Below are 20010 nucleotides of genomic sequence, written 5' to 3'. Positions count from 1 at the left end.
CTCATAAGGTCCTACAAAACGAGGTCTCAACTTACCCTTAACACCGAATCTAACGATCCCTTTCGAGGGTGATATTTTAAGGAAAACCTTGTCTCCAATCTGAAATTGTAGTTCAGTTCGTCGGGTATCAGCATAAGACTTCTGTCTGTCCTGAGCCTCTTTAATTCTTGCTCTAATCTGGCGGATGGTCTCAATCATCTCGCTTACTGCATCTGGCCCAAGGATTTTTCTTTCACCCACCTCATCCCAGTAAAGTGGTGATCTACACTTCCTTCCATACAGCGCCTCATAAGGTGCCATATCAATGGTTGCCTGGTAACTATTGTTGTAGGCGAATTCGATTAACGGCAGCACTGATTCCCAACTTCCTCCTCGGTCTAGCACCACTGTCCTCAACATATCTTCAAGGGTCTGAATTGTCCTTTCTGATTGTCCATCTGTTTGAGGGTGAAAGGCGGTGCTAAAGTTTAATCTCGTTCCCAACTCTTTCTGCAAACTGATCCAAAATCTAGAAGTAAATTTTGAATCTCTATCTGAAGTAATGGATATTGGTATTCCATGTAGCCGTACAATCTCACGAATGTACAGTTGGGCTAGTTTCTCCGATCCATGGGTAATTGGAATCGGTATAAAATGAGCGCTCTTTGTGAGACGGTCTACTATTACCCAAATAGCTGTGTTGCCCCTATTTGTCTTGGGTAGACCCGTCACGAAATCCATCGCTATGTGCTCCCACTTCCATTCTGGGATTTCCAATGGCTGTAATTTCCCATATGGTCGTTGATGTAAAGCTTTCACTTGCTGGCATGCAAGGCAACGCTCTACAAACGAGGCTATATCTCGTTTCATCCCGTCCCACCAAAACTTCTGTTTTAGATCTTGGTACATTTTGGTACTTCCGGGATGAGCGGTATAGGGCGTGTCATGAGCTTCACTCATGATCTCGTTTCTGAGTTCCTCGTTATGGGGAACACACAATCTTCCTTCAAAAAGAACTGCGTTATCCGTTGCCTCTTGGTAGCCTCCTGGCGTGCCTGTTCGGATCTTGAGACGAACTTTTTCCAAGCTCTCATCCGCTCTCTGGGCACTGACGATCCTTTCTCTGAGGTCTGGGACGGCTACTAGAGTTGCAATAATTGCTCTTGTCGTTGCCGGTGGCTGAACCACTTCTATCTTTAATTTGTCAAAATCCCTTACAAGCGTGTCCTCTTGAGTGAGAAGAAGTCCTAACTCGGATTGAGTTTTACGACTTAAAGCATCAGCTACTACATTAGCTTTTCCCGGGTGGTAGTTGATACCGCAGTCGTAATCCTTCACGAGCTCGAGCCATCTCCTCTGTCTCATATTCAAGTCTTTCTGCTCGAAAAAGTACTTAAGGCTTTTGTGATCAGTGAAGATTTCACATCTAACTCCGTATAGATGGTGTCTCCAAATTTTCAGAGCATGCACAATTGCTGCTAGTTCCAGATCATGAGTGGGGTAGTTCAATTCATGTGGCCTTAGTTGTCGCGAGGCGTAGGCAATGACCTTTCCTTCTTGCATCAACACACAACCTAGCCCATTTTTGGACGCGTCCGTGAAGATCACGTATTCTTTATCGGCTGCTGGAACCGCTAGCACTGGTGCAGTTGTCAATTTCTTCTTCAGCTCTTGGAAGCTGGCTTCACACTCTTCGTTCCACTTATACTTGATTCCTTTGCGAAGTAATTGCGTCATTGGTCTTGCTATTTTAGAGAATCCTTCGATGAATCTCCGGTAGTATCCTGCCAAACCTAAGAAACTTCGGATTTCATTAGGTGTAGTTGGTGATTTCCACTCGCGCACTGCTTGCACCTTGGCGGGGTCCACCTTGATTCCATCTGCTGATACGATGTGCCCTAGAAACATTACTTCTTTCAACCAAAATTCGCACTTGCTGAATTTGGCGAACAACTTCTCCGTCTTTAATGTCTCCAGGATGATTCTTAAATGATTTTCATGCTCTTGGTCATTCTTAGAATAGATGAGGATATCATCTATAAACACTAAGACAAATTTGTCTAAGTATGGATGGAAAACTCGATTCATGAGGTCCATGAATACTGCCGGTGCATTGGTTAGACCAAATGGCATGACAACGAATTCATAGTGACCATATCTTGTGCGGAAAGCGGTCTTAGATATATCCTCTGGTCTGATCTTCAGTTGATGATACCCAGACCTTAAATCTATTTTTGAGAATACACTGGCTCCTTTAAGTTGATCGAACAAATCATCTATCCTTGGAAGAGGGTATTTGTTTTTAAGCGTCAGTTTGTTCAACTCTCGATAATCAATGCACATTCTCATGGTTCCATCTTTCTTCTTGACAAAGAGTACAGGCGCTCCCCAAGGCGAGACACTGGGTCTGATGAAACCCAAGTCCAAGAGTTCCTGTAGTTGCACCTTTAATTCTTGTAGTTCCTTTGGGGCCATCCTGTACGGTGCCTTTGATACTGGGGCAGATCCAGGTTCTAGATCAATGGTGAAATCTAGTTGCCTGTCTGGAGGTAGTCCTGGCAATATTTCAGGAAAAACTTCTGGAAAGTCTCGTACTATTGCCACATCTTCCACCTTCTTGTCTTCACTAGCTTCCCCGTTTAGGTAGACGAGATAAGCTGTGCTTCCTTCCTTCATCATCTCTTTTCTGGCTTGTAATGCGGATATCACTGGTACTCTTTTCTTCATACCTATGCCGTGAAATTCCGTCGGTTCCTTTCCAGGTGGTCGAAGAGAAATTTTTCGTTCACTACAAAGGATGGTGGCGTGATTCTCAGCTAGCCAGTCCATTCCTAAGATCATATCTACGTCCCACATGAGCAGAATATTAAGATTGTTCGCTACCATCTTAAGTTCTCCTATTTCAAATTCTACGTTCGAGCAAACATGTGTGGTGGTAGATCTTTCTCCTGAGGGTGTAGTGATTCTTAAGGCACACTTAGCTCGTTCTGATTCGATTTCTACGGTATCTACGCAAGGGGCAGATATAAAAGAATGCGAGGCACCAGTATCGAACAGAATCATTATGGAAAAACCTTTAAGCTTGCCCATACCTGCCAGGTTTCCCTGGTTTTTCTCGGGCTGGTTTTGGGTGAGAGCAAAGGCTCTCGCCTGCTGCGGCAATGGTTGTTGCCGCCTCTGTTGCTGTTGGCGCTGTTGGTTCTTGTGTTGGTATTGCTGCTGGTATGGCTGTTGTTGGCGGGGCTGGTATTGGTATTGCTGCTGGTATGGCTGTTGTTGGCGGGGCTGGTGTTGCCCTTGAACTGCTTGCAGGGGCTGGGCATAAGTGGCCCTGATTGCCGCGCCCTGCTGTTTGTTGGGGCATTGTGAGGAGTAGTGGCCCTTCTGGCCACACGTGTAGCAACTGTCAGTTCCAGCCTTACAGACACCACGATGTGGTTTGTGGCATTTTGGACAAAGGGGAACTTCATTTTGTCTTTGGCTGCCTCCAGCCGGGGCAGGACCCTGTTGCTTCCCTTGTCCTTGTTGCTGATATTGTCCCAACGGCGCATTTCCTTGCCATGGCCTCTTGTTAGTCTGGTTTTCATTTCCTCTATGGTCGTTCCAGTTGCGCTTCCCTTTAAAGTTCTGAGGGCGTGCAGGTGGGTTGGCTGGCGCTGGGGTCTGTGATGGAGCCAACCTTTCTACTGGCATCGCAGCTTCGATGTCCAGTGCCCTGTTCAAAGATTCAGTGTATGAGAGTCCACCATGACTAGCTAGAGTCATCCGAATCTCGTGCCTCAGACCGGCACAAAATTTCTCCGCCATTTTCTCATCAGTATCCACCTGTTGTGGAGCATAACGCGATAGATCGCAGAACTCTCTGTCATACTCTGTCACCGTCTTCTTCCCTTGTTTCAGGCTATAGAACTCAGCCTCCTTCTTCTTTCTGTAGCTCTTGGGAATATACTTATCATATAATCCCGTCTTAAAGTCTTCCCAAGTGTATACTGCCCATTGTTCGGGAGTCAGAGTCTTTCGGCGGGCTTCCCACCAAAAGTCAGCCGATCCGGCTAGTTGGAAAGACATACACGAGAGTCGCTCCTCTTCTGTGCAGTGTAGGAAGGTGAAGATACGCTCCAAGGCGCGTATCCAAGCTTCGGCCTCGGCTGGGTCGCCTGTCCCAGTGAATGTGGGCGGATTCTGTCGAAGAAACAGTTCTTCAGTCCTTCTAGCAGGGGGTGGAGGGGGTGGGGTAGGTTCCCTGTCGTTTCGCCGCCCTTCAGGTATTTCATCGCGATTTCCATCATTGTTAACGTTTCTCCTAGGGGGGCGACCTCGTTTAGGCGGCATTCTGCAAATTACAAACACCCTTTTTTATACATTCTATACAGGAATCTCTAAGGCAATTAATAAAGAACTGTTTGTTAAATTTAACTTATCATAACTCTAAAACTAAGATATTAACAGGAACCGTTGCATACACAAGTCACATTATTCAAAGTTACTACATTCTTAACTGACTCGTGAAGAATAAAACCCGTAGAGAAACATAAAACATACACGAGATCGTCGTAGAAAACCCATGCTAGGGTCATTTATATCTCATGGAAAATTGTCTCATCGAGGGCTTTTACATTGTCAACCCAAAATGTAAGTAAAGTCTATCCAGTACTCCCTATGATGTACCGGCTTACTAGTTAAGTAATCACAAAAGGGTTTTTTTTTTTTTTTTTTTTTTTTCGCGGAATGTCCTAGAGACCAACATTTCCGTACTAATGCTAGCTAGAAACAACATAAATAAAAACATAGTCATTGGAACGAATTATCGTTTCCAGAGTACATCCACAAGCTAAAAACTATCAAATCTGTGAACTCTCAGTCGCGGTACGACTGTTCCTCGGTGACGCCAGGGGGTCCTCTTCTGGATCCTCCTCGGGGTCCTCCTCCTCATCCTCCTCCTCATCCTCGCCCGGCTCCCAGCTGGGCAACGGAGTCTCTCCCTGGCCCTCGCCTGTCTCCTGCATGATCTGGGCTGAGCGGAAGATATCGTCCACAATCTCACGGATCGGATCGTCTCTGGTGCTGATCCTGGCCGTGGCACGAGGCTTGATTGGAGCTGGAGTTGGCACGGGTTCAGGACGAGTAATCCTTATCGTACCATACTGCGCTGTATCGTCATCCTCCTGCATAGGGTATTTGCCCCTATCTAGAAACTCCCTCATGTTGGCCATGACCCTGTCGACATCTGCCATGGCAGCCTCAAACCTTGCGTCTATCGTAGGTATCAGTGGTGGTGAAGGAGTAGTAGCTCGGATCGCTGAGTCAGGAGGCGATGGGAAATCCCTACGAGCCCGTGGACGAGAAGGGCCTGCCTCGTCATCGTGCCTACCACGGCGCCCTAGAACTGAGGCACGTGGTGGAGAATCTCGTGGCAAGGCCATCGGAGACTCAGGGGCAGTAGCGGGTGTCTCCGCTGGCAAAGGCGTCCCCACTTGTACGTAGTCTCCCGGAAGGATGTAGGGCCCTAGAGGGGCGCGGCCCCACAAAGTGAAACAGATCTGAAGCTCCGCAATAAAGCTAGGGAAGTCTCCCATGAGGTCGTGGTAATCTTCTCGGCGAAAGATGTAGTGGGCAGAGATCTGCCTAGCCCATCCCTGCCACTCGGAAGGTAACAGTAAGATCAACCTCTGGATACCGTCATACCCTGATACTCCATGTGCACTCGCCTCGACCCAGTGTCTGTGAAAACCTGCGAGGAACTGTCCGAGGTTATCCCCGTGACATGGAGCATAGGTGCGGTAGGACCGCTCGACCTCCTCTGGACTAGCCCATGGGGGCAGTGGTCGTCGTCGGGTGAAAACAGTCCTCGCCATCTAACAAAGGAAGTTCTATCGTCAAAAGTAGCACACGACAAGTAACTTAAGGCGATAAGGTTCTAAATATCTAAAATCGGAAAACAAGTTCGGTTCAATAACCATAACGTGCAAAAATACCTCATCATCTAAATCTAGCATTTACACAAGCCATACAGGTTCTTAATACTTAATTATAGATTACTAATTCGACTATCATATAGTTCTAGTGTCGTTGTTTCCCGAACTTAGGGCTTGTTATGTGATGATGATATTTTCTTAAATCTAGCAACGAGCACTAAAAGTTTCAACAAAATAAGTTCAAAAGGCCAAGCTAATTCGAGATCTCATCGTAGAAAAACACTCGAATATTTAAGTTATGCCCATGCCATCAACGTACTATTGGCGTTCGTTACGCTGCTCAATCTTCATGCTCGTGGTTTCATCATGCGACCCTTCGTGTATTCTTCTTTCTCTATTTCGACCATCATTGTCGATGTCATCGTAACATGAAGAAAAATTAAGGCATCTCCCTAAGTTCTCTTCTATGTTCCGTCGTGAGAGTGAGCATATATAACTTAACAGTTCTAAGTTCTTGTGATTCATACCATAGTCATACTTATTCATGCTTCATACATTTCAAGAAATTAACTAAATTAAAACTTGAAAGTACTTACCATAACCTCCGTTGAGCGTGACGAGATGTAGTGCCAAACTTTTGTCAACTAGTTCAAAAGTGTATTAACTTACTTAATCTAGACTCAACTTAGAAGGAATGAGTAGTACTCAGAGCAAAAGAAATGCTCTGATACCATTCTGTCACGACCGCACTTGCTAAGGATAGCAAATTCGGGAAAACCGCGACTAAGGGAGGGAATTTAGGAGCGGGATTTAGAAAGGGGCATATTCGGTTTCTTGATGACTTGACTTGTATAAAGAAATCAATCGAAATATCTAGATATCAATGAAGGCCACAAGGGGACCGTACATAATATTATCCCAAAACGGGGTACTCAATAGTTTTAGTACATTATTCAATAATACATATTGTTTGACATAATATCTTAACATAATCAGTGTTCGCAGCGGAATAACAATTTGAGTATATGTATGAAGACATATACTCTACTCTGAGGTAATCATCCTAGTTTGACAAAGCTCCGCTTGCACACTACATCCTCGATCACCGCTCAACCTGCACATTTAAAAATACATGCAGGGCTAAGTACAAAAGTACTTAGTGGACACTTGCCGAAATTTACATACATGCATAATATTTTATTGTCAAGCCTTTCAACAGTAGTAAAATACGAGGGTTTTCCTTTAAAGACTCGTATTTACCAAACATAATATCATTTCTTTCATTAATAACCCGCGCAGGTATTTTATATCATTAATCACCATATCAGTAACTCGTGCCGAGAGGGAGGCCTCCCTCTACGGACACTATGATCGGCCAACCCGCTAGATGACTCACGATCACAAGGTGTACACTAATTCCGAAGGGATTTGCGGTCCCATCCAGAATCCGAATTCGATTAACATCAGATAGGCAATTAATAATAAAACATAAAGCATTTAGGCATTGACAATATCATTTAAATTCATAAACATAAAGTCTTAACAATTCTAATATATAATTTTAGTTTATACGTAGAAAGCCTACCTGAATAGCAGACTCACGGTTTAGCTCTAACTCTGGTGCTTGACCTTTAATTCGAGAAAATAAAATAAGATTCTAATTCTCGAAAAATCTCAATAAATGAGGATGCGTGAAATGATTATGCATGACTCATATTCCTTTAATTAAATTATGAGATGCTAATCCTATTTAAGGAATTAAAGCTCGTCTTATGAGGTCGGATTATTAATCTTTAATAATCTACTCATCTTAAAATAATCTAATTCACTTACTAATTAATAATTAGTAAGTCTTAAAATCTTCTCTAATTAAATTTAATAGAATAATTATGACGACCCAATTAAAATAAAAATAATCAAGGCCCAAAAGGAATTTAATTCGAGCCCAAAAGAATAAATTCGAAGCCCAGTGCATTAATAATATTAGGCCCAACATCAATTAATTTCTAGAGCCCAACAAATGAGGCCCAAGATAATAAAATCATGAAGCCCAATAAGTGAGCCCATCATCACCCTTTAAAAATTAGTAAATTTTAATATTAATCACTAATTAAAATAATTAGGATTAATAAAGAAGCCTAAAATAATAATTCTTATTGGGTTAAATAAATAAATTTCATTGGACTTAATCAATTAAATCGTAGGAGCCCAAGTAATATAAATTCGAGACCCATTATTAATAAATAATAGGAGTCCAAGTAATAATTAATGTGGACTGGAAAGAATTAATCTTATCTCGTCAAAACCTTAAACTCAAAACATTATCACATAACTATCATTTAGGTTCGAAACTATTTATTCGAACATCAACATGCGCATTAATCATAACTCGTTCTATTTATGTCATCAAGTCAAATATTCCGTCATTTAAAAACAAATCCTATAATATTACATAGATAAATTATATCATCATAGATCATGCTTTCTTATTTTTAAAATCATTTAATCATTTTCAAATAATCCATATTAATAAGTCATTTTGAAAAGAATTAATTTAAATGAGAGTTTAACTCGAAATATTTCATTTTGTAATCCATTTATAAATACTTGAAATAAAGAACTCCATTTAAATAATTAATTTAAAGGTCAATATATAATTAAATTAATCAAGCTCAATTTAAATTAATAATTAAGAGCTCAAATAATTTAAATAGATATAAGCCCAAATTAATTAGATAAATTAAGTCTATCATGTTTTTCTTTGAATAAGGCCCAAACAATTTAATTAAATCGGCCCAAACAATTTAATTAAATCGGCCCAAGAGTTTAATTAAATCGGCCCAAGAGGGAGCCCAATATTTTCGGCCCAAACCCGGCTCAAACCCGGCCCAAACCCGGCTGAAACCCGGCCCAAACCCGGCTGAAACCCTAACCTAAATATACACACACAATAAAACACACTCAGCACACACACATCAAATGCGCCTCTCTCTCTCTATCTCTATCTCTCGGCTCTTTCTCTCCCTACTCTCTCTGCTCTCTCTCTTTACTCTCTCTGCTCTCTCTCTTCGTTCTGCCGCCGCCGCTGCCGTTCAACGGCGCCGTCGCCGCCGGCGAGCGGCGCGGCCTCTCCTCCTCTCTCCCTGAACTCTTCCCCCCCCTCTTCTCCTCTATCTCTCTCGCTCAATCTCGGCCGCTGGAAAGGCACAGCAGCGCAACCACGCCGCCGCTCCGTCGCCTCCGCCTCTCTTCCATGGCAGATCCGCCGCCGCTGCAACTGGATCTCGGCGAGCACCGTCGACTGGAAGCCGCTGGAGCTGCTGCTGCTTCGCCGGGAGTCGAGCTGTCGCCGCCTGGAGCTGCTGCTGCTCGCCCGGAGTCGCCGCTGGCTGGCCTGCGATCGACGGCCAGCAGCTCGCTGGAGGAGCGCCGCCGTCAGCCGCTGCCGTTGGCAGCAAGAATCCGGCAGCCGCCTCTCCTGGAGTCGCCGTCGCCGTGAGTCGCTGTGAGGAGCCGAGCACCGTCTCACAAAGGTAAGCCCCGGATCTCCCTATTCTCATTTCATTTTAAATTAAAAACTGAAACTCCTCTTTCCCTTTCTTGGCAGATCGGAGACAACCGCGGCTCCGTCGCCGTCCGTCAACCGCCGGCGACGACGAGCCACCGAGGCTGCCCTCCCCCTGACCTCGACTCACACACGCAATCAGCCAACACAAAGGGTTTTTGTGCGAGAATCATATACTGTAATTGCTCAAATAAAAGTTTTAACTCTTTCCTTGTAACTTCAGTTCACAAGTACATATTTAGTAACTGTAAATCTATGAATTTGCTACTCATTTTCTTCATTTATCAAAGCATATGTAAATCTGAGTTAATGAGCATGTGTTGGTATTCTGGAATTGATGTATACAATTGAAGGATAATATATAAATTAGAAATATAAACCTTGAATGATGAAAGATGTGGTGTCGTTTCTTGGCTGCGAGAGAGATGGTAGATGAATGTGAGAGGTGGGAATTGGCTGAAAAATGGTGTAGGTTATAAAAGAAAAAAAATGGGTTGGCTTGGATGGAAATTCTTCAACTTACAGGTATGAACACTTTCAGCCTGCATGTAAGACTGAAGAATTTCCTTCAGCATGCGCTCAAAAATTCTTCAGCATGCTTTAGGATTCAGCATGCTTAAGATTATTCTAATTAAAATATCCAAGAGATTAATATATTAATTATAAGGTTCCAAACTCATTTAAATACATTAAGACATATAAGCCTAATTCTTATTGAAGCATAAAATCCATTTGAGCTTGCTTCTAACATAAAATAAATTACTCATGGGCTTAAGTAAACAATCGATAAAAGATTCATATTTAACACTTCAGTGTTAAATTCTCCACAATAAATTAATGGACTCAAAATATATTTTGAGTGCATCATCTATTGAAAATAAAAAAAATAAATCATCACATATATAAATTATCAAATTCATATAAGTTCGTATTTTATTAATGGAAGCTGAACTCTAATTACCATAATAATTCCTTAAATCAGTAATTAAAAGTATATAATCCTTAATAAAAAGTCGGGTCATTACACTTTTACCTGCACGCGATGCTGAAATTGGCACCATATATTACTGGAATTTTCTTTTAGATTGATAGGTTTTCTTGTTTATTTTCTGATTGCTCAAGCAAAAGGTTACAAACTCTGCAATGTTTTCTAGTCCCTGAGTTCAGAGGACCACGCAAATATCTGCTGATCGATTAAATAACGGAAGCACTGACTTGTAATTGGACTGAGAGATTCTTTCAGATTTAGCAGTCAAGTGGTCAAGAACCTCTTAGTCTAGCTCCAAAAGTTTAGTAACTAAATCTTATTAGTTAATGAATCTTAATGTAACTAAGCCTATTAACATGTAAAGGGACAGAAAAAAAGAAGTTTGTATATAATGATAGCTATATTAGAATGTAGTTAAGTATCAGAAATTTGAAGAGATATTTCACAGCTGGTTTTGGTTATAGTTTGCTCTACTTGGAGGTGAAGTAGCTCTGTATATCGCTCTCTCGATTTTATATTTGAATCGTAATAAAAATATCAACTATTGGTGTTGGTATCACAAACTTTATTGGTCCTAAACCTAATCAAACAAACTTTCTACAGGGAATAGCAAGGTTGGACGTGTTATATTAGCTGCTGCTGCTAAGCATCTTACACCTGTGATTTTGGAGCTTGGTGGGAAATGTCCAGTAATCGTTGATTCAAACATCAACTTAACAGTAAGTCCGTCAGGCCTCAGTTACTGAAACTCGACCAAATCTGAATTTTTCTGAATCAAACACCAACAGATGATGTGCTTGTTCTGTTTGTTCTTAAGGTTGCGGCAAGAAGAATAATCTCAGGCAAGTGGGGATGCAACAGTGGACAAACCTGTGTTTCACCTGATTATATAATAACTACAAAGGACTATGCATCAAAATTTGTAAGCAATACCAACTGAACTATATTGTACATGCAAATAGGGGTATACGTTCTCTCTTTGATCAAATTCTGATATGATTTCTCAGGTTGATGCTCTTTCATCTGAACTAGAAAAATTCTATGGAAAGGATCCTGTGAATTCAAAGGACTTGTCAAAAATTATAAATTCCCGACATTTTGAACGTCTAACAAAGCTTTTGGATGAAGAGAAGGTTTCCAGTAAAATAGTTATTGGTGGTCAACGGGATAAAGCCAATCTATGAGTTCCAAAACTTGGTTCTGCCCTTTCTTCTTCAGCAATGATATGGTGTTGGTTGATGATGTATTCATGAAATTCTTTTCCTTGTCCATCTTACAGCAAGATCACTCCCACTGTTATACTGGATGCCCCACAAGATTCTCTGATCTTGAATGAGGAGATTTTTGGTCCTTTACTTCCCATTATCACGGTAAAAGTTGATAAGCTTCTGGTATATTTATGTTTGGACTAACTTTATACAGTAGTTGGATAATTTTAACATCTAACTTTTTTAACAGTAGTTGGATAATGAATTCATCTTTTTTCTATGGAGATGTAAGTTTTTTAGAAATGTGTTTTTATAACAGTTGCAAGAATTGCTTAATTTTATCATCTCTCAATTTTTTGTTTATTTCTGTGTAGTTGTATATTTCTCAACCCCAACTGGACTCAGCTTCAGGAGGTGCTCTTCACTCTGCCGTCGCGAGCAGATTAACATTTATATAGTTGAAGGACAAGATACAAGATTATAGAGCTTATAGAGAGGTGCTGGTTTTAGAAGGCAACGGAAGCCCTAGTTTTTTTTTTTTTTTTTAGTTGGGCTCAAAACATTATGTATGAATGTTTTGTGATATATATAATATATGTTATTGATGGTTTTATCATTTTGTTGTTTTAAGTTTATTTATTCATTTTTTTAGATAAACAACAGAAAAATTGAGAAAAAGTATTAAAAATATGCTAAAAGCTATAGTTGGCATACATAACGGTAAAGAACTGTTATGTATTATGACAAAGATAACGGTTAAAACCGTTATGTATAATACTATAGATAATGGATATAAAATGTTATTTATATATAAACAATCGTTATGTATATGTGTATACACAACGGTGAAGTTTAACTTTCTTGACGGATTGGAACCGTTATGTATAATTATTTAGATAATGGATTTTGAGCGTTATATATTTATGAAAAACCGTTATGTATAATAGAATAGATAACGCTTAAATATACGTTATGTATGAACTTCACATACATTACACCATTATATATTACGGCAGTTTTCACACATAGATAACGGATTTTATCCGTTATCTATGAGCGAATTTGTAGTAGTGCCTGTTCTCGATAAACAACATGAGCAGCTAGTTCAAATTGAGAAGTAGAATGTTGCTGCTGAAGCCGCAGTTCATAAGCTTGGAATGAGTATTGAATCTCTTGTAAGTTCTGAGCATCAGTGCGATGCATGATGTTGACAACCAATGCTTCATACTCAGATCCAAAACCAGAGAGAATGTACATAATCAACTCATTATCAGTAATGAGTTGACCTACAACAGACAATTGATCTGCATAACCACGCATTTTGAGGAAGAATTCCTCAACACTCATAGCACCTTTTTTGGTTGTTTGGAGAAGAAGACGAAGTTGCATGATCCTGGCCTTCGATTGCGACATGAACAGCCTCTCGAACACAAACCAAAATTCTCGAGAAGTATTGCAGCGAACTACGTGACCTAACATTGATTCAGTCACCGATGATAGCATCCAACTGAGAAGAAACTGATCGCGTCGTAGCCACACGGAATGAGTAGGATTTGTTGTCGGAGCTGCATTAGATGGAGTCGGAAGAAGCGGTGGTGGTGCCATTGCGGGATCTGTGATGTAGTCATAGAATCTGTGAGCACGGATTGCCGACAAAGCTTGCGCTCTCCAAAACGCGTAATTCGTTCGATCAAGTTTCAGAATTTGGGGAAAATGAGGAAGATGAGCAGCGGAAGATGAATTCTCCATGGAAGAGTGGATAGAGAAGAACAGAAGAGAAAAGTATGAAGAATGGAGAGATAAGAGCAGAAGAAGATTGTATGTAGACGGAAGGAAGGATCGAGAGAATGAATATGGACCATTTTGTGGCAACTGATACCATGTTAAAAGTAATAGAAAGCAGGAGGTTTGAGAAGTGGGAGAAATGATTTCATTTGATTGAATGAATAATTATCAACTGATTACACATATTTATACTACCGCAGACTACTTAACTGTCTAACTAATACATGCTGACTCAGCAAACTAACTAACAAGAAGCTAACTAATCATCTCACAACTAAGCAAACAATAGACTTCAATAAATTAGATTGGAAACACAACCAATTCATTCTATTACAAATACATGCAAAAGAGGATAAAAAACTAAATCATATCTGCAGATGTAGTACTTATATCTATGTAAAGAATAAAGGGTTGGAATAATGTAGTAGTCAAAGCTCTATAAATTTGAGTCTATATCATATGTAGTGCACATTAAAAGTAGTCGCTGCGGTTTACCATCAATGCAAAATAAAGAAAGAAACAAAGAATAAAGCGACGATTATGATGGAGAGAGAGAGAGAGAGAGTTTAATCAATTAATTAAGCCACTCTTTTAGAAATGAGTTTATATTGCTGCCTCATCCTCCCTATAACCGACATCTCCAAACCACGACCACGATCACCACCTTGGTCGGGCGGCGGCGTCCAAAAAAAGCGAGCCTTGTGGTTGCTGATCATCACCCCCAGCCGCCGCAGCAGCCACTCATCCTCATTGTAATACGCCTTCACGCAGTAATACCCCAGCTTCAACGAGAACGCCACGCCGAGCGTGCAGCAGCACACGATGTCCAAAATCCTCGAAAACTTATTGTAATAAGAGATGAAATTCAAGGCAAGAAGGTAGCCGATGCACATGAATATCAGGCAGGCCTGCAGGATGACGACGAAGGCGCGGTCGGGCAGCACGAAGATGATGATGAGCGTGGCCGAGATGAAGGCCAAGGTGTTGGTGGGCATGAAGTAGCTGTACTTGGTGGTCCCCATCACCATCCGCCCCGGCGGGTGCTCCACCAGCCGGACGTCGGTGTTGCCCTCCGCCGAGTAGACCCCGCCGGGGGGCTGGAGGACGCCCTGGTAGGTGGTGGTGGCGATCAGCACCGCCACCACCAGGATGGTGTTGCGCATGTCCATGGTCAGCTCCTTGGTGATGAAGAAGTAGGCGCGCGTCAGCATCTCCGCGCATTTGTTGGCGTGTTTCCCCAGGAGGTACCGGACCGTCCTCGACGGCCTGCGGAGGAGGTGCTGCTCCTCCCCCCGCGTCGTCTGCACCGTCGCTCCGGCGCTCTTCAGCACCTCTACGGCGTCGCCGTTTCGGTGGTGGATGGCGATGTCTAGAGGCGTCTCGCCGTAGTTGTTCGCTTTGTTTACTTTTACTAACTTGGTCAATAATGCCAGTAGCTCCTGCAACATGCAACCACTCAAGATATTATAATTCTAAATATAATGTCAATTTTATAGTATGACGGCTAATGAATTTGTACGAATTTTCAATTTTTGTTATAATTTAAAGACGATTTTTTTTTTTAATTTATTGTAAAATTAAAAATAATTTGACATATCAAGTATAACACTGACCAATCAAAAGTATCAAAGCCAAGCAACGACAATTTGGTGATATATTGTCACTACAAGAATTCTGCCAAACATTGACAGAATCATCTTTCATCGAAATCGAAATTAAACAAACTATTAAAGCTATATATAAGATGATTATTTTTGAGAAAAAGATTAAAGATCAAACCCTGCATCGACAATAACGAGCTGCAACGTGAAGGGTTGTGTTGCCATGCGCATCCTTGATCGAGAGATCGGATTCTTGCGCCACGATGACCAGCCAATTCACGAGCAAGCGAGCAGCTTGCACGTTCTGGTTCTCGAGCGCCACGTGCAGCGCCGACTGCCGCCGGTTATTCAACACCGCCATAGATTCCGGGCACTCCACCAGAAGACCGGCGAGAAGCTCCGACTGGCACTTGTCGTGGGACGTCGCGGCGGCATGGTGCAGCGGGGTGAGGCCGGCCTTGCCCTTGATGCGGACGAGGTGGCTGTCGAGCTTGACGAGGGCGAGGGCGGTGGCGACGTTCCCCTTGACGACGGCGAGGTGGAGGGGGCTGAGGCCCTGCGGGTTGAGCTTCTTGGCGAGGGACGGCATGAGGTTCATGACCTCGAGGGCCAAGACGGTGTTCCCACTCTCCGCCGCCTCGTGCAGCGGCGTGTGGGCGAACTGGATCTTGTCCAGCCTCTGCAGCAGCTTGGGATCGTCTTCGATGGCGGAGTAGAAGCGGTCGATGCAGCACTCGCAGTTGCAATCGCACTCGCATTCGCAGATCTTTATCGTCGCCGTGTATTCGCTTCTCTTCTTGCACTCACACTCATGATCGCACCCATCCATTTTCGCGGTTACTTTGCATTCATGGAGCAAAGCTTAGGATTTGAAGAATTCATCATGAGTGTATCACAAGCTAGCTTAGCTTGTTTTTCCCCTTTTTCCATGTGTGTCAAGGACTCATCAACTGGTAAAGGTAATTAAATATTTGATGTGTTGTATATTTATTTGTTTTTTATGCTCGCCTAGCCTCCTAGCTTTAATTTAATAAATTGAGAATCACCAGTGTCACGGTCTCGCAGCTGATAGCATCAGCATACATGAGTAATTAATATACTATTGATGTTTCATATGATGATTATTACAAAAGTAATCCTCAAAACACATTTGCCAACGCTCGATCAATCATTATTTTAAAGAATGATGTCATTATTTGTGTGAGTATGAATATATACCTTACTTATCTGTGACACTCAATGTCCCCAAAGAGACACCGAAGAATGATGTCATTATTTGTGTGCGTATATATTGTGTTTCCTTTTACTCGATCGAGTACATGGTGTATATATACATATATAACAGGTTTTATTTGCGAGAACATTAGTTTCATTTCCAATTCCAGTTAATGGGATCTTATATCCTGCCACATTGTGTGTTTATCCCCAATATTTGAATTGAATCGTACATTTGATTCATTAAATACCTTGAATTCCACAATAATATGAGAACAATCCTATATATAGGCGGATGAGTTCAATGTTCTTTAAATGTTGTTTCACTCCATATATCCCACTATCAAAATTACTTAGTTTTGATTATAATTGAAATTGTACCTATCCAACGCACATAAATCTCGCACAGAGACACAGAAACAATAATTATACTTAAAACTTTAAAGAACAAAGACACCAAGATTGATTACTTTGTTCGGTGATAAAACACCTACGTCTGGGGGCAAGCCCAAGGTAAATTATCCACCAGTGAAGATAAGATATACAAAGAACGTATACGCAAAGAATCGATATTTCTAGCCTCTATATCTTCCCAAATCTCCTCCAAGGTGAATAATTGAGAGCAAGACGACAACTAGGGGGTGTAAGTGAGTCGAGCTAGCTCGCGAACTACTCGGGATATCGACTCAAAAATTACTCGTAATCGACTTGGTATTAGTCGAGACGAGCTCGAGCTTGAGCTGCTTGACTAGGTATCGAGCCCGAGTTCGAGTTTTATCATACTCGACTCGTTAGGCTCGCGAGCCTAATTGAGCTTTTCAAAGAATTTACGATTTTATCCTTATACTATAGCTTAATTACTAATATAGCCCATGTATGAGACGAGCTTAAACGAGTTCGAGCTCACCGAGCTTAAACGAGCTCAAACTCGATTAAGATTCAACAATCGAGCCAAACCGAGTCGAACTCGAGCTCACCAAATATGCCATTGAGCTCGAGCTCGAGCTCAAAAATATCAAACTCGAACAAGTCGAGTCCAGGTCGAGCTTTATACATATAGACCGAGTTCGAGCTTGAGCATGTCAATACTTGACTCGACTCAACTCATTTACACCCCTACTTGAGAACGGCCAAATCAAGTTCTGGCAGTCTCTGAAGAACGACCATAACTTTCTCTATAGGACTCCGATTGAGGTGAAACAGGTGGTCACGGAAATCTCTTTCGAAGACGAAGAAGTTGTATTTCTGGGAAAAATACGATTGGAGGTTGTTTGAGGGGTCAAACGGAGCGTTAAATTTTGCTGCCCTGTTAAGAGATTAATTGATGAATTCTTAGGAATTCTTCAGGTATTTTTGAACTCCTCTATGCAGTAATTAAATTAATAAGAGCATGCTAGGTTTAATCGATGTCTAGTGAAGTTAGATAATCCAAGAGACGATCCTCGGGCATATCGAGTATTAATTAAATTTAATATTCCTACAGTATTGGTGCTCTAGATCTGCATATGTGCTCTTCTGTGTTGGCTGATACTCTTGTGGTTTGAAGATCGCTATTATGTGGTATTCATTGATGTTTGATCTTTGATGTTCTATGATGAGTTCTTGCTTGATGTTCTTCTCTGCATCCCCATTTTCTGAGAACAAAACTATAAATTGAGCATCATTTCTGTTTACATTCAATGGCATCTATCTTTGCAAAAATAAGAATATCAGTCTTTACAAAAGAGGCTAAGCTATCTAAAACTGATTTTCACAAAATGTGCAAAATGAATTCTGCCCTAGTTGATGCTTTACAAAATGCTTCTTTTTTGAAGTTACCCTTGATGAGTTATCTGAGCTTGGCTATGCCACCCCAAATCTTCAATGATTCCTTGCATGTCTTCTTCTTCCCCATGATACACTCATCTACTAGCACTTTGTCAACTTGCAAAGTCAATGGCAATGCATTGCATCCTTCCTAATATGAGGTAGTTTGTAAGCATTATGCCCCTTCATTTTCATGGTTTCAATCAAACAACATTGTAGGGACAGAAACACCTTATTTAATACAATCGGACTTAGCTCCAAAAAGCTTTTGCAAACGGCATTTACTAATTGGTCTACTGTTGTGCACACTGACTCCTCTTGAATGCTTTGTATAGCTCTAAACCACCCCAAATCGTTGACATTCGTGTCCGGTGAGTTGGGTGGTTGATGAACTAATATGATGTCAAAGCCATTTTGAGATGCAACAGCTTTGAACTCTAAGTCTGAGTCTGAAATGGCTGGCTTTGCATTATCTTGTTAATAAAAATAAACTTTGATGTATTTTGTGGCCATTTAGACATGATTGCTGGAATTATCTGAAAATAAGAACTTCATAGCTTTAAAATAAAGTTATATTGCATATTGCATACTAGTTCTAGGAAATAAAGAGGACCTTTATATTGCATACATGTATCTCTTCATCTCCATACCTTATTGATCAAGTATTCAAGCAATCTTTGATCACCAATTTGGTGATGGAACGCACATGCTTGGTCTCTAATGTCTCTGCATCTCTATTCTTACTCTTTCTCTTTGCTGGTACAGATTGTGTAAAAGGGAAAATTCCAATTTTCCCATCAAATTCTATGTTTCCATTCTCATCAATAAGGGGTCTACAAACCGCACACATAAACATCACCTTGGTGATGAATTTTTTGCTCTTACAAACTCCTATGTCGTTCAGGCTCCTCTTGTGTGAGATAGAATCGATGTGATGACTACTTCTCATCTATGTGAACAGTGTTGTGCATAGTCCTAATTAAGTTTCAGAATATTTGCAATTCTATCAAACTCTAAGGCCTTCCGAGAAAACCTTAACCTTAGAAGCTTGTTGGGGTCTGTAAAATCTGGCTTAATGGCACTCGTGTGAGCTCTGATTAGCCCTAATTGAACCCACCTTCCAACTGTGCTCTTGATACACTTTATGCCCACTACTAGCTTCATAATAGTTCATCTTCTACATAGTTCCAAACTCTGAATTTGTGCTAAATCGATTTGAACTCTCTTTGTGAATCGTTGTGCATTTCTTTTCTTCATTGTTAAATTGATTGCCTGACCTTGACTTGCTTGTTTCCTTGCTGCAGTCCACAAACGAGTGATGATTCGCGTGCATATACATTGAACATGGCAGCTGCTTCCTTCATTTTGCCGTAGAAAGGCTTTCCATCCTTAGAGTTTTGGAGAAAGAATTGCACAATAAATAAGTTGCTTTTGTTGCTCACTCATGTGGCATGACTGTGATATTTTGAAGAGGGGAAGCCACAAGAAGAATCTGGAAAATGTTAAAGAGTATACTGTGGTACTTATAGATTAGGAATTGTGGAAAATTTGAACTTGTTGTAACATTTGATGTTCTGGCGCCCTTTTTTTTATTTTTATTTTTTATTTTGGCAGATTGAGTTTGGATCTTGAATTCCATTCCAAAATTAATTTGAATTCGGCCACCATTTTCAATTTCAACACTTGTCATGTGTTTAATTGTTGAAGTCAACAAGTAATTTTACAGCCATGAAATTTCGTGTTTTAACAAATTAAAATCAGCAGGAATTAGACTTTTAAGAAATGAAGTCAGCATGTAATTTTAGATTAAAATTTCTCACCAATAAAAAATCATATTCGGTTTTTAATGGTAAAATAATTAAGTAAAATTAAAAGTGTAGTTAAATGGGACTAAAAAGCAATTTTTTTTTTAATCTCCATGACGAAAAGAAATAGGACTCTTAGACCG

General features: G+C 41.0%; 1 protein-coding gene and 3 long non-coding RNA genes across 4 annotated transcripts; 3 read left to right on the top strand and 1 right to left on the bottom strand.

Annotated features, from left to right (window-relative positions):
• The first annotated feature begins 8540 nt into the window (after positions 1-8540).
• LOC131019183 (uncharacterized) lies at positions 8541-9838 on the top strand. Its single transcript, XR_009100115.1, has 2 exons — positions 8541-9427; positions 9502-9838. It is a non-coding gene; the product is annotated as an uncharacterized LOC131019183 (long non-coding RNA).
• Positions 9839-11007: 1169 nt separating this feature from the next.
• LOC131019181 (uncharacterized) lies at positions 11008-11561 on the top strand. The gene is made up of 3 exons (XR_009100113.1): positions 11008-11166; positions 11265-11369; positions 11455-11561. It is a non-coding gene; the product is annotated as an uncharacterized LOC131019181 (long non-coding RNA).
• Positions 11562-11655: 94 nt separating this feature from the next.
• Positions 11656-12285, top strand: LOC131019187 (uncharacterized). The gene is made up of 2 exons (XR_009100117.1): positions 11656-11817; positions 12030-12285. It is a non-coding gene; the product is annotated as an uncharacterized LOC131019187 (long non-coding RNA).
• A 1566-nt stretch (positions 12286-13851) lies between these two features.
• Positions 13852-16059, bottom strand: LOC131015822 (ankyrin repeat-containing protein BDA1-like). Its single transcript, XM_057944257.1, has 2 exons — positions 15220-16059; positions 13852-14879 (listed from the first exon to the last, which is right to left on the bottom strand). The coding sequence occupies exons 1-2, from the start codon at positions 15868-15870 to the stop codon at positions 14019-14021; spliced, it is 1512 nt and encodes a 503-aa protein (XP_057800240.1). The 5' UTR covers positions 15871-16059; the 3' UTR covers positions 13852-14018.
• Between the last annotated feature and the right edge of the window lie 3951 nt (positions 16060-20010).

The sequence above is a fragment of the Salvia miltiorrhiza genome, chromosome 3 (genome assembly GCF_028751815.1).
Source record: "Salvia miltiorrhiza cultivar Shanhuang (shh) chromosome 3, IMPLAD_Smil_shh, whole genome shotgun sequence".
NCBI lineage: Eukaryota > Viridiplantae > Streptophyta > Magnoliopsida > Lamiales > Lamiaceae > Salvia > Salvia miltiorrhiza.
Note: the sequence above shows the minus strand (reverse complement) of the source record. Positions and strands in the feature narration are given on the sequence as shown.